Source organism: Nelumbo nucifera, chromosome 4, assembly GCF_055504915.1.
Source record: "Nelumbo nucifera cultivar China Antique chromosome 4, China Antique-T2T, whole genome shotgun sequence".
NCBI lineage: Eukaryota > Viridiplantae > Streptophyta > Magnoliopsida > Proteales > Nelumbonaceae > Nelumbo > Nelumbo nucifera.
Window position 1 is genome coordinate 15,425,879 of NC_142652.1, and position 12,368 is coordinate 15,438,246.

At 33.0% G+C, this 12,368-nt stretch overlaps 1 protein-coding gene across 1 annotated transcript; it reads left to right on the plus strand.

Annotated features, from left to right (window-relative positions):
* Nucleotides 1-4,954: 4,954 nt before the first annotated feature.
* Nucleotides 4,955-6,354, plus strand: LOC148792038 (kunitz trypsin inhibitor 5-like). The gene has a single exon (XM_088886397.1). It carries the CDS (start codon nt 5,309-5,311, stop codon nt 6,149-6,151), a length of 843 nt encoding a protein of 280 aa, XP_088742523.1. The 5' UTR covers nt 4,955-5,308; the 3' UTR covers nt 6,152-6,354.
* Nucleotides 6,355-12,368: the final 6,014 nt, after the last annotated feature.

Sequence of the window (12,368 nt, forward strand, 5' to 3'; positions counted from 1 at the left end):
GTGCTATTCTAAAAAGAAACAAAAAAGAATTACACGACCCAAATAGGCATGAATATAAATACAAAAAAAAAAAAAAACACGCGGTACTTGATAATATTTGTGCATTAAATCAAGATTTTAACATATCAAAATCATGTTAAAATCTGCTTACATTTTATTGATATACTTTTTATAAAGTGTACTTTTACAGCAGCGGGTGCACTACAGATTTTGTGAGGGAGAGGAAGACACCACTATCAAGTTCAAAACTACAGCAGCGGCTATTGTTGAGGAAAAACCTTCTATCAAGTTCAAAACTACAAAATTGGGAGTTGAGGATTTATGCTGCAGTTTTTGTGAGGGAGAGGAAGACACCACTCACTTGTTCATCCATTGTGATTTTGGTCAAGCAAATTTGGCTCACCCGTAACCCTACTGTACCCAAGCCAATTGAAGATGAAGACATTTCTGATTGGTGGAATCATGCGAGAAGAGTGGGAAATATTAACAGGAAAGGTTTACTCTAGAAAACGCAAGTATGATTCTTTGGCATATATGGAAGAATAGAAATAGTAAAATCTTTGAAAATAAAAGCATTCCACCACCTTTTTTAATAAAAAAGGCCAGATATTTGGAGCTTTTGCAGTTTCATCATGCTTCAGATATCCTCACCTAGTCCCATGGTCAAGTTCGTTGGAAGCCTCCAGATTGTGGAAAAATTAAAATCAACTTTGTTGAGTTGAGAAGAGCTGTTGGCTGATGTGCAGTTGGTATTATTTAGGGGGCATCCTTTTTTTGGATTTTGAGAGGGGGGAAAATTGGTTCAAATTCTCATTGATCAAAAATCCCATGTTCTTTTTCAGACTTAAGTGGGGACCAGGGAAAGTTTATTTACCTGAGTATCACTTACCTCCTAGGTGGGTAAATAACTTTTTCACCTTGGGGGAAAGTTGTCAATACTTAAATGGGACAAAAATGCCCCTTGTAATAATGTACTTTTATGGCTAAAATGGTCATTGTCTTGTCTGCATGGGAAATAAAAGAACATGGGTAAATGCACTTACCCAGATAAGTAACTTACCAAAAAGCGAACGAGACCTTAAAATAATGTCTAACCAAACAACAAAAACAAGAAACATTTAAAATGAAAAAAGTTTAAAGTAAGGTTATACAAATAAACATTTAAAATTAATAAATAGACCATTTATAAATGCCAATAAAACCAAACAGATACTAAAAATCAACTTAGATTTATTTTTATGATGTGGGGGGTCCTGCTACCCCTTTAGCCATATATTTCCAATCTATCATAAAAAAAAAGGAAAATAAAAAACAAGAAAAAGATTTTGCCAATATCTAAATCATGTGGATTGCTTTTAAGTTTTAATAGTAATAGGTATGTATTAGCTGTGGTCATATTATGACAATTTTCCAAATATATGTAATAATTTATATAAATGCAAAATCTAGACCCAAACCTAAAAATTGGTAGGCTAAAAATGATACCCCTACTTCAGGCTTATCAGTTATCAAATGCTCATGCGGAACAGGGATTAGTTCATGAGCCTGGGCCAAACTGGGTTAAGGCCCCTTAGCTTAGCTGGTTTACATTCGTAGTTGATTGTTGGTGTGGGACCAACATGCGTGTGATAATGGATTTTACTTTTTTCTCTTTTTTTTGTGAGAATCATTTCAAAATGTTCTGAAAGATGAAAGAGGCACTTGGAGACCCTCATGTTGTTGTTAAGGTTGCTAGATTTGAAAATTCTCAAACTATATATAGCTCTGGGTTTTGGTTTAGGCCCATTGCAAACCCAAATTGACCTAAACACTGGCAATTGCATCCCTAACAACTTCAAGTTTGAGGGTTTGGGGGGCAGGGGGTGGTAATTGCCTAACTGGTAAGGGAGGGGGGTGGGTTACCCCTGTTGTGTAGCCCCATGAAGTACAAAAAAAATGGGTAAATTGTTGAAACCTCCTCTGAAGTTTCTGACCATTACTGAAATTTCCTTAAAGTTAGGTAATTGTATTTATCTCTCTGAACTTTCTAATACAATTGCAAGTAGACACCCTTTGTTAGAATCCACTAATAAGAGGCACAAAAATGTCTAAAATACCCATGAGATTACTATTGAGTCTGGTTTCTCCAGAAAAACAATAACAAAAAAAAAGAGAGAGAATTTAAAGTTGCAACTTGGCTTTAAGTGATTGATATGAAGGGCAAATTTAGAAAATAAACAATTTTAGAAAGGTGATTGAATAGGTTAGGCTTGTTTGGGTTAACGATTCATTGAATAGAATTTGAAAAATAAACATTTTGGTGAAAAGTAATTACAGGAGTATTTTGGATATTTTATACCTATTTTTAGAGAATTTTAACAAAAGGGGGTCTGCTTGCAACTATGCCACAAAGTTCAGGAGAGGTTATTGCAATTATCAAACTTTAACAGAGGTTTCAACAACAATTAGAAAGTTCAAGGGATGTTTCTGCAATTTATCCAAAGTTTAAGGGTTTTGGCATAAAACCACATGTATGAAGTGCACTAGAAAGAGAGAAGTTGATGCTTCGATACCAAATATGTTGCAGAATATTCTATTATCTCTATTTGTAGTTATAATTTATATTATTATTATTATTATATCAATATAGTTACTAAAGTATAAATGAGAATGTGGAAATTTGTTAGATATGTATGGTAAATAATAATAGTTTTCATCAATGTTTTAAAAATCAACCCAGAAACAGAACTGTTTTGGCCACAGGTTTCCAAGTTAGCGGTTTGACCGTCTGGGTCAACCAATCCAAATGTTTCAACTATATGTCTCATCCTACCCTTTGGATTGGAATATTAGGGTAGGATGGGATATAAATGCTTATGAGAAAGGGGCATGAGAACAAAAGTGAAAGGAGGGTTTGTTAGACTGTGATCTGTCGACTTAGAAAAGGGAAAATAAAAGAAGGTTGAGAGGGAGGAGGAGGAGAAGGGAGGAAGTAGAGGTGTGGATGACTTGTAGCAACAACGGCGAAGGTGACTTGCAGCGGCGGCGTATCTCTCTTAGATCTCTCTCTCTCTCTCTCTCTCTCTCATATTTGTAATTTGAGATCTCTCTAAAAATCTCATCTATGAACATAAGATCTCTCAAATTAATCTCTAGATCTCAGATATGAGATCGATCTTTCTTCTCTTTGTTTTTCTCTGTTTTTTTGTTTTTTGTTTTTGAAAATTTTAAATAAATCATATTGGACCGCAAACCATTACACGGGTTGAACGGTTCAACGGTTTGTTGACCAATTCAATAGTTATTAATAAGATAATGGTTCAAAACTAAAACATAACTGGTACCTTAACCAATTTCTAGGTCAAATGGTCCGACTGGTCGGGTCAATGATGGTTCGAAAACACTGGTTTTTATTGACATTGTAAATGGAATAAAAAAAATTAAAAACCAGCCCAATAATGAAATTGTTTTCCTATTTTTGGTGGTAGGATAACAGTTCAACTTTTAGGTCAAACTTTTCAACCCTAGACTTTAGAATAAAATAATGAAAATAAAAAAACATAAAAAATAGAAAATAGAAATTCAATAATATTTTATATTAATTATATTAAATAAAAATAAGTGTGATAAACAAGAAGTTTTTTACTAATGATGGAAACGAAATATAAAATATCAAAATGACCTAAAAATTAAATTATTTTCCTATTTGGTAGAGGGTCAACAATTTAACGTTTTGGGTAAAATGTGTCTACCCTTTATATCATAATAAACTAATGAAAAATATAAAAAAAGATAAAAATACAAAAAAAAAATGTTGAACTTTTGTAAAAAACATTTGGGCACATCTCTAGTATTTAATTGATGATAATATTTTATTAGTCATATTAAAGAAAAAATTTTGATAAAAATAACTGCTTTTATTGATGATGGTAATGAAATACAAAATTCAAAACTAACCCAAAAATGATATTGTTCTCATGCTTTGTAGTATGTCAATAGTTCAGCCTTTTAGGTCAAATATGTTAACCCCCAATGTCATAATTAAATAATAAAAATTAAAACAAGATAAAAACATAAAAAAGCTACAAAAAATGAATAAATAATAATTATTTTTATACACATAAATATAAAAAGGTTGAAAATTTTGGAAACATATTATTACTATCATCATTGTCGTTGTCTAAAATTGCCATGTGCAAAGCATGTGCACATTTGATAGTCACCATTAAATGTCTGAATGAGAGTATGGAACTTTTGTTTGACTAAAATATCCCAAATTTTTAATTTGGTCATTTATAATTGTAAATATAGAAATGTAATTTGAACCACCACTTTTCTCCTCATTCAAGTCCCTTTCATTAAGTCATATTTAAGGTATTAACTCTCATTAGCATTCATTGAATTTCATTCTTGACTAGAATACCCCTATTTTTTAATTTGGTCCCTCTTTAATTGTGAGGGCACAAAATGTAATTTTTTCCACATTCAATTCCTTCTCATTAAGTCTTATATATAAGGTATTAAGTCCATTCTCTTATTGAATCTTATGTTTAAGTTATTCCTTTTATCAAAAAAATACAAGCTTTTTAAAACTAATCCCATTTGGTGATATATGAACAATAATTCAACCTTTCACATTAAATGCGCCAACTTGTGAAGTCATAGTTAAATAATAAAAAGTAAAAAAAAAAAGAGATAAAAGCATAAAAATATACAAAAATATCTAAATTTTATAGAAAACATTTGGTCATATCTCTAGTATTTTATATTAATTAACCATATTAAAAAATAAGTGTAACAAAGAATAATTGTTTTTATTAATGATAGAAATAAAATACAAATTCAAAACCAATCCAAAACTGGAATTGTTTTAAAAACACTAATTACTATCATCATCATCATGCACACACTTACTAGCAATTAATAAAGGCTAATACATATTACATACTCCTAGAGTCACCAAAAACAAATTTGAAATATGAAATTACTTAATTAAAATTTCCAAACCACTAACATTATTGTTGACTAGTAAATAGTCCTATAAATGCTCGTGAAACTTCAACCACGATAACTCCTAACTACCAGACTATCACCCATACTAATTTATGTGTTAGTATATAAACATGCATTTACTTCAAACCAAAATTTTCCACTTGTTATTTGCGACCTGAAATTTCTATGGTCTCATACAAACATGGTGGTTTGATCATAAGACTGATAACTAATTAGTAGACATTTAATGTCGCTTTGAACACAATACCCACATTTCCACCACTTTAGGTGAAGTAAAACTGTTTTCAGTTATGACTTCAAATTTCCAACTTTATAAATGGGGGAGCTCCATTGCACTCTTCCATACCCCAGTGAAGTTGAAATCTTTATACTTGCAAAACCTCCATTAATTGCTAATACTAACGCCAACCACTCTATTTCTATAACCATGTGGCGTAGATATGTAATATTTGGGTTATTAGTTTTGGCCTCATTTTTCTGTACAGAAGCCATTGCTGGGTCCAGATCTCATCACCAAGCGCAAGCAGTCCTTGACACAGATGGTAACCAACTCCAAGTTGAAAGAGAATACTACATCGTTTCAGCCATTCGAGGAGGTGGTGGTGGTGGGGTAACTATCGGTAAAAGAGAAAGTTCAAGTTCACGCACACCCACTGTGAGACAACACTCCTATGACATGAACTTGGGTAGCCCTGTTACTTTCACTCCGGCATCTAATTCTGCCGAAGAGATGCTTATTTGGGAAGAATTCGACGGAGTTCAGTACCTTAAAGAGATGTCATCGGAAGAAAATAGGATTGAGGAGCAGGTCGATCTGAATATTGGGTTCTCAGGACTAAAGAGAGTATGGCAAGTGGAGGAGGCAAACAGTGAAACATCATCGGCATCATCTAGCCAAACAACAAGGTACGTGACCCTTAAAGGGCAGCCAGGTCATCCAGGATCCTCCACAGTGAGGAATTGGTTCAAGATAGAAAGGATTAGCAGGTCAAACCCCGAGTACCGAATCACCTATTGTCCTAGCGTATGCGAGTCTTGCCATGTTGAGTGTGGGAATGTGGGGATTACAGAGGAGAATAGGAAGAGGTGGCTTTCAGTGTCACAACTTAGAGAGTTCCCATTTGTGTTTGTGAGGGCGAGGCACTCCAAGGATCAATAAAAAAGCTCAGAATGGGTAGAAAATTACAATCAAATAAAATCAATTTGGTGTGTGCTCTACTTGCTTGGGCTTATTGCATTTTTGTAAATTTTTTTTTTAATGTTATTGGGGACTCGGGGCCTTTAGTGCTTTTGATTCATTATTGTCTAGCAAGAATGTCCAACTTCCATTATATATTGGAATAATTTCATAGCAATTGAGTTTGTTTCCTTCTTCTCCCCATATTCTAGATTACGAAATGAGACTATTATTTACGAGTTAAAACCAAGTTTGATATAAGATTCATTGCTTCTTTCCTTCCCTAACCAGTCCAACTTGTGATAGGCAAATAATTAATATTAATAAATGATAAGAAAAATAAATGTCACAAAGAACGATTACGATTGTTTTTATTAATGATAGAAATAAAATACAATTTTTAAAAACAACATTTTGGGTCAAATGTATCAATCCTTAATGTCAAATAATTAAACAATAATAATAATAATAATTAAAAAGACGAAAACACATAAATGTATAAAATTACAAAAAGAAGATTAGTAAAAAACATTTGAACATGTATATTCATCTTATTAAACAAAAGTAAATGTAACAAATAAGAATAATTTTTACGGACATAAAAATTTTGGAAACATTATTTACCATCATCATCATAAAATATTGCCATGTGCAAATTCATATGCACAATTACTAGTACAGGCATTTTATATAGCTTTATGCACAATCACATATATTTTTTTTTATTTATCACAAAACCTTGAAAATCTCATTCTAAATTTAAAATTTCTTTTGTAAGAATCTAACATTTGATTCATGGAACCACGAGCTAGCTATTAATTGTTTGGAAAAATTGCATGATAGTACCCTATACTTTGGGACTAGTCTCACTTTGGTCCCAAGCTTAAAAATGTACCAATCCAATACCTAAACTTCCAAAACGTGCCAATTTAATCTCTACTATTACTAGTTCATAGTAATCTCTATCGGGAGCAGATTAACTGGAGACAAAAATATACACACTCGACTGAACTAACTATCATGGTTGAATATGCCGATATTCAATACAGCTGGATCCTAGATGGGGCCCACAGTGAGCATTGGTTGTTCAACCATGATAGGTATTTCAGCCGGGGGTGTATGATTTTGTCTCTAGCTCATCCTGACTGATCTCTACCACATGATGACATGTATAACTTAAAAAATTACCTTTGAAATAAGTCATTATTCATTTTATTCCTCACGAATCAACATTCAACGAAAGCAAAGAGTCAAACCCAAACCCAAACCCAAATAGGGAGGGAAGAGTTTGGGAGAATTGTTGGTGGAACCAGACTTCCAACATAGCATTATTTCTATCTTCTAAATTTTGATATTCTCCTTCCTGTTCTATCTTCTCTGTTAAATTTCACATTTTCTTTTTTTCTTCGTTCTTCTTCTTCTTCTGTGTTTGCTGCAATTTTCCTTCTAAAGTTGGACGTTGATCGGAGTCTAGCTACCATTTGTTTAACGCTTAATGAGTTCATCGGGGAGTCCCACCTGCATTCTTCTACCTATTTGGATGTAGGTGGGACACCCCGATGAGACTAGGCCATAATTAATATTAATTATGGGTGGGGTGATAACTAGTTCTTCCAACGTGGTGTTGTGATCCTAGGGAATTTGGAGGCGACTAACCACTTAAGGGGGAGGTTGCTCGGCACGTCAAGCAAATCACTAACCGGGGCCATGGCAGTTTGGTGGAAGCAGGTCACCTCTTACACCAACTTGAGGTCCTACCTAGATGTTCGCAGTTCGGCCTACCAGGGTGGTGCCGAGATCGCTGATGTAGTTGTGAAGTGTCTGAGGTAGTTTCCTTACGTGGTGTCGATGTATCATCTAGCTGTTCTGCGATGCCACATGTCATGATGTCATTGGAGAACCAAATTACCCCTCATTAAGTCCCGTTATCATCGATTTTGAAGGATAGTTAATGTGTGATGTTGTGCTATTCTAAAAAGAAACAAAAACAAATTACACGACCCACCCAGGCATGAATATAAATACAAAAAAACCACGGTGTACTTGATAATATTTGTGCATTAAATCAAGATTTTAAGAAATCAAAATCATGTTAAAATCTGCTTACATTTTATTGATATACTTTTTATAAAGTGTACTTTTAGAGCAGCGGGTGCACTATGGATTTTGCCCTTGAAAGTTGTTTATTTCATCATTTCATGTATTTATTGTTGAGGAAAAACCTTCTAACAAGTTCAAAACTACAAAATTGGGAGTTGAGGATTTATGCTGCAGTTTTTGTGAGGGAGAGGAAGACACCACTCACTTGTTCATCCATTGTAGCAAATTTGGCTCACCCCTAAGCCTACTGTACCCAAGCCGATTGAAGATGAAGACATTTCTGATTGGTGGAATCATGCGAGAAGAGTGGGGATTATTAACAGGAAAGGCTTACTCTGGAAAACGCAAGTATGATTCTTTGGCTTATATGGAAGAATAAAAACAGTAAAATCTTTGAAAAAAAAGCATTCCACCACCTTTTTTAATAGAAAAGGCCAGATCAAGCTATTTGGAGTTTTTGCAGTTTCATCATGCTTCAGATATCCTCATCCAGTCCCATGGTCACGTTCGTTGGAAGCCACCAGATTGTGGAAAAATTAAAATAAACTTTGTTGAGTTGAGAAGAGCTGATGGCTGATGTGCAGTTGGTATTATTTCTAGGACATTTAGGGGGTATTTTTTTTTTGGATTTTGAGAGGGAGAAAAATTGGTCCAAATTCTCATTGACCAAAAACCCCATGCTCTTTTTCAGACTAAAGTGGAGACCAGGGAAAGTTTATTTACCTGGGTATCACTTACCTCCTAAGTGGGTAAATAACTTTCCCACCTTGGGGGAAAGTTGTCAACACTTAAATGGGACAAAAATGCCCCTTGTAAAAATGCATTTTTATGGTTAAAATGGTTATTGTCTTGTTTGCATGGGAAATAAAAGAACATGGGTAAATGCACTTACCCAGATAAGTAACTTACCAAAAAGCGAACGAGGCCTTAAAATAATGTCTAACCAAACAACAAAAACAAGAAACATTTAAAATGAAAAAAGTTTAAAGTAAGGTTATACAAATAAACATTTAAAGCAATAAAAAGCCCATTTATAAATGCCAATAAAACCAAACATATACTAAAAATCAGCTTAGATTTATTTGTATGATGTGTGGGGTCCTGCTACCCCTTTAGCAATATATTCCCAATCTATCATAAAAAAAAGGAAAATAAAAAACAAAGAAAAAGATTTTGCCAATATCTAAATCATGTGGATTGCTTTTAAGTTTTAATAGTAATAGGAATGTATTAATTGAGGTCATATTATGACAATTTTCAAATATATGTTATAATTTAGGTAAATGCAAAATCTAGACCCAAACCTAAAAATTTGTAGGCTAAAAATGATACCCCTACTTCAGGCTTATCAGTTATCAAATGCTCATGCAAAACAGGGATTAGTTCATGAGCCTGGGCCAAATTGGGTTAAGGCCCCTTAGCTTAGCTGGTTTACATTCGTAGTTGATTGTTGGTGTGGGACCAACATGCGTGTGATAATGGATTTTACTTTTTTCTCTTTTTTTTTGTGAGAATCATTTCAAAATGTTCTGAAAGATGAAAGAGGCACTTGGAGACCCTCATGTTGTTGTTAGGGTTGCCAGATTTGAAAATTCTCAAACTATATATAGCTCTGGGTTTTGGTTTAGGCCCATTGCAAACCCAAATTGACCTAACCCTGGCAATTGCATCCCTAGCAACTTCAAGTTTGAGGGTTTGGGGGCAGGGGGTGGTAATTGCCTAACTGGTAAGGGATGGGGGTGGGTTACCCCCGTTGTGTAGCCCCATGAAATACAAAAAAAAATGGGTAAATTGTTGAAACCTCCTCTGAAGTTTCTGACCATTACTGAAATTTTTCTTAAAGTTTGGTAATTGCATTAATCTCCCTGAACTTTCTAATACAGTTGCAAATAGACACCCTTTGTTAGAATCCACTAATAAGAGGCACAAAAATGTCTAAAATACCCATGAGATTACTATTTAGTCTGGTTTCTACAGAAAAACAATAACAATAAAATAGAGAGAGAATTTAAAGTTGCAACTTGCCTTTAAGTGATTGATATGAAGGGCAAATTTAGAAAATAAAACAATTTTAGAAAGGTTATTGAATAGGTTTGGCTTGTTTGGGTTAATGGTTCATATGAATAGAATTTGAAAAATAAACATTTTGGTGAAAAGTAATTACATGAGTATTTTGGATATTTTATACCTATTTTTAGAGGATTTTGACAAAAGGGGGTCTACTTGCAACTATGCCACAAAGTTCAGGTGAGGTTATTGCAATTATCAAACTTTAAGAGGTTTCAACAACAATTAGAAAGTTCAAGGGAGGTTTCAGCAATTTATCCAAAGTTTAAGGGTTTTGGCATAAAACCACATGTATGAAGTGCACTAGAAAGAGAGAAAAGTAAGATGTTTCGATACCAAATATGCTGCAGAATATTCTATTATCTATATTTGTAGTTATAATTTATATTATTATTATTATATCAATATTATTACTAAAGTATAAATGAGAATGTAGTTCTTTTGTTAGATATGTATGGTAAATAATAATTGTTTTCATCAAGGTTTTAAAAATCGACCCAGAAACGAAACTATTTTGGCCATTGGTTTCCAAGTCAGCGGTTTGACCGTCTGGGTCAACCAATCCAAACGTTTCAACTATATGTCTCATCCTACCCTTTGGATTGGAATATTAGGGTAGGATGGGATATAAATGGTTATGAGAAAGGGGCATGAGAACAAAAGTGAAAGGAGGGTTTGTTAGACTGTGATGTCTGTCAACTTAGAAAAGGGAAAATAAAAGAAGGTTGAGAGGGAGGAGGAGGAGAAGGGAGGAAGTAGAGGTGTGGATGACTTGTAGCAACAACGGCGAAGGTGACTTGCAGCGGCGGTGTATCTCTCTTAGATCTCTCTCTCTCTCTCTCTCTCTCTCTCTCTCTCTCTCTCTCTCATATTTGTAATTTGAGATCTCTCTAAAAATCTCATCTATGAACATAAGATCTCTCAAATTAATCTCTAGATCTCAGATATGAGATCGATCTTTCTTCTCTTTGTTTTTCTCTATTTTTTGTTTTTTGTTTTTGAAAATTTTAAATAAATCATATTGGACCAAAAACCATTACACGGGTTGAAAGGTTCAACGGTTTGTTGACCAATTCAATAGTTATTAATAAGATAATGGTTCAACACTAAAACATAACCGGTACCTTAACCAATTTTTAGGTCAAATGGTCCGACTAGTCGGGTCAATGATGGTTTGAAAACACTGGTTTTTATTGACGTTGTAAATGGAATAAAAAAATTTAAAAACCAGCCCAATAATGAAATTGTTTTCCTATTTTTGGTGGTAGGTTAACAGTTCAACTTTTAGGTCAAACTTTTCAACCCTAGACTTTAGAATAAAATAATGAAAATAAATAAAAACATAAAAAAGAGAAAATAGAAATTCACTAATATTTTATATTAATTATATTAAATAAAAATAAGTGTGATAAACAAGAAGTTTTTTACTAATGATGGAAACGAAATATAAAATATCAAAATGACCTAAAAATTAAATTATTTTCCTATTTGGTAGAGGGTCAACAAGTTAACGTTTTGGGTCAAATGTGTCTACCCTTTATATCATAATAAACTAATGAAAAATATAAAAAAAGATAAAAATACAAAAAAAAAATGTTGAACTTTTGTAAAAAAACATTTGGGCACATCTCTAGTATTTAATTGATGATAATATTTTATTAGTCATATTAAAGAAAAAATTTTGATAAAAATAACTGCTTTTATTGATGATGGTAATGAAATACAAAATTCAAAACTAACCCAAAAATGATATTGTTCTCATGCTTTGTAGTATGTCAATAGTTCAACCTTTTAGGTCAAATATGTTAACCCCTAATGTCATAATTAAATAATAAAAATTAAAACAAGATAAAAACATAAAAAAAGTTACAAAAAATGAATAAATAATAATTATTTTTATACACATAAATATAAAAAGGTTGAAAATTTTGGAAACATATTATTACTATCATCATTGTTGTCATCTAAAATTGTCATGTGCAAAGCATGTGCACATTTGATAGTCACCATTAAATGTCTGAATGAGAGTATG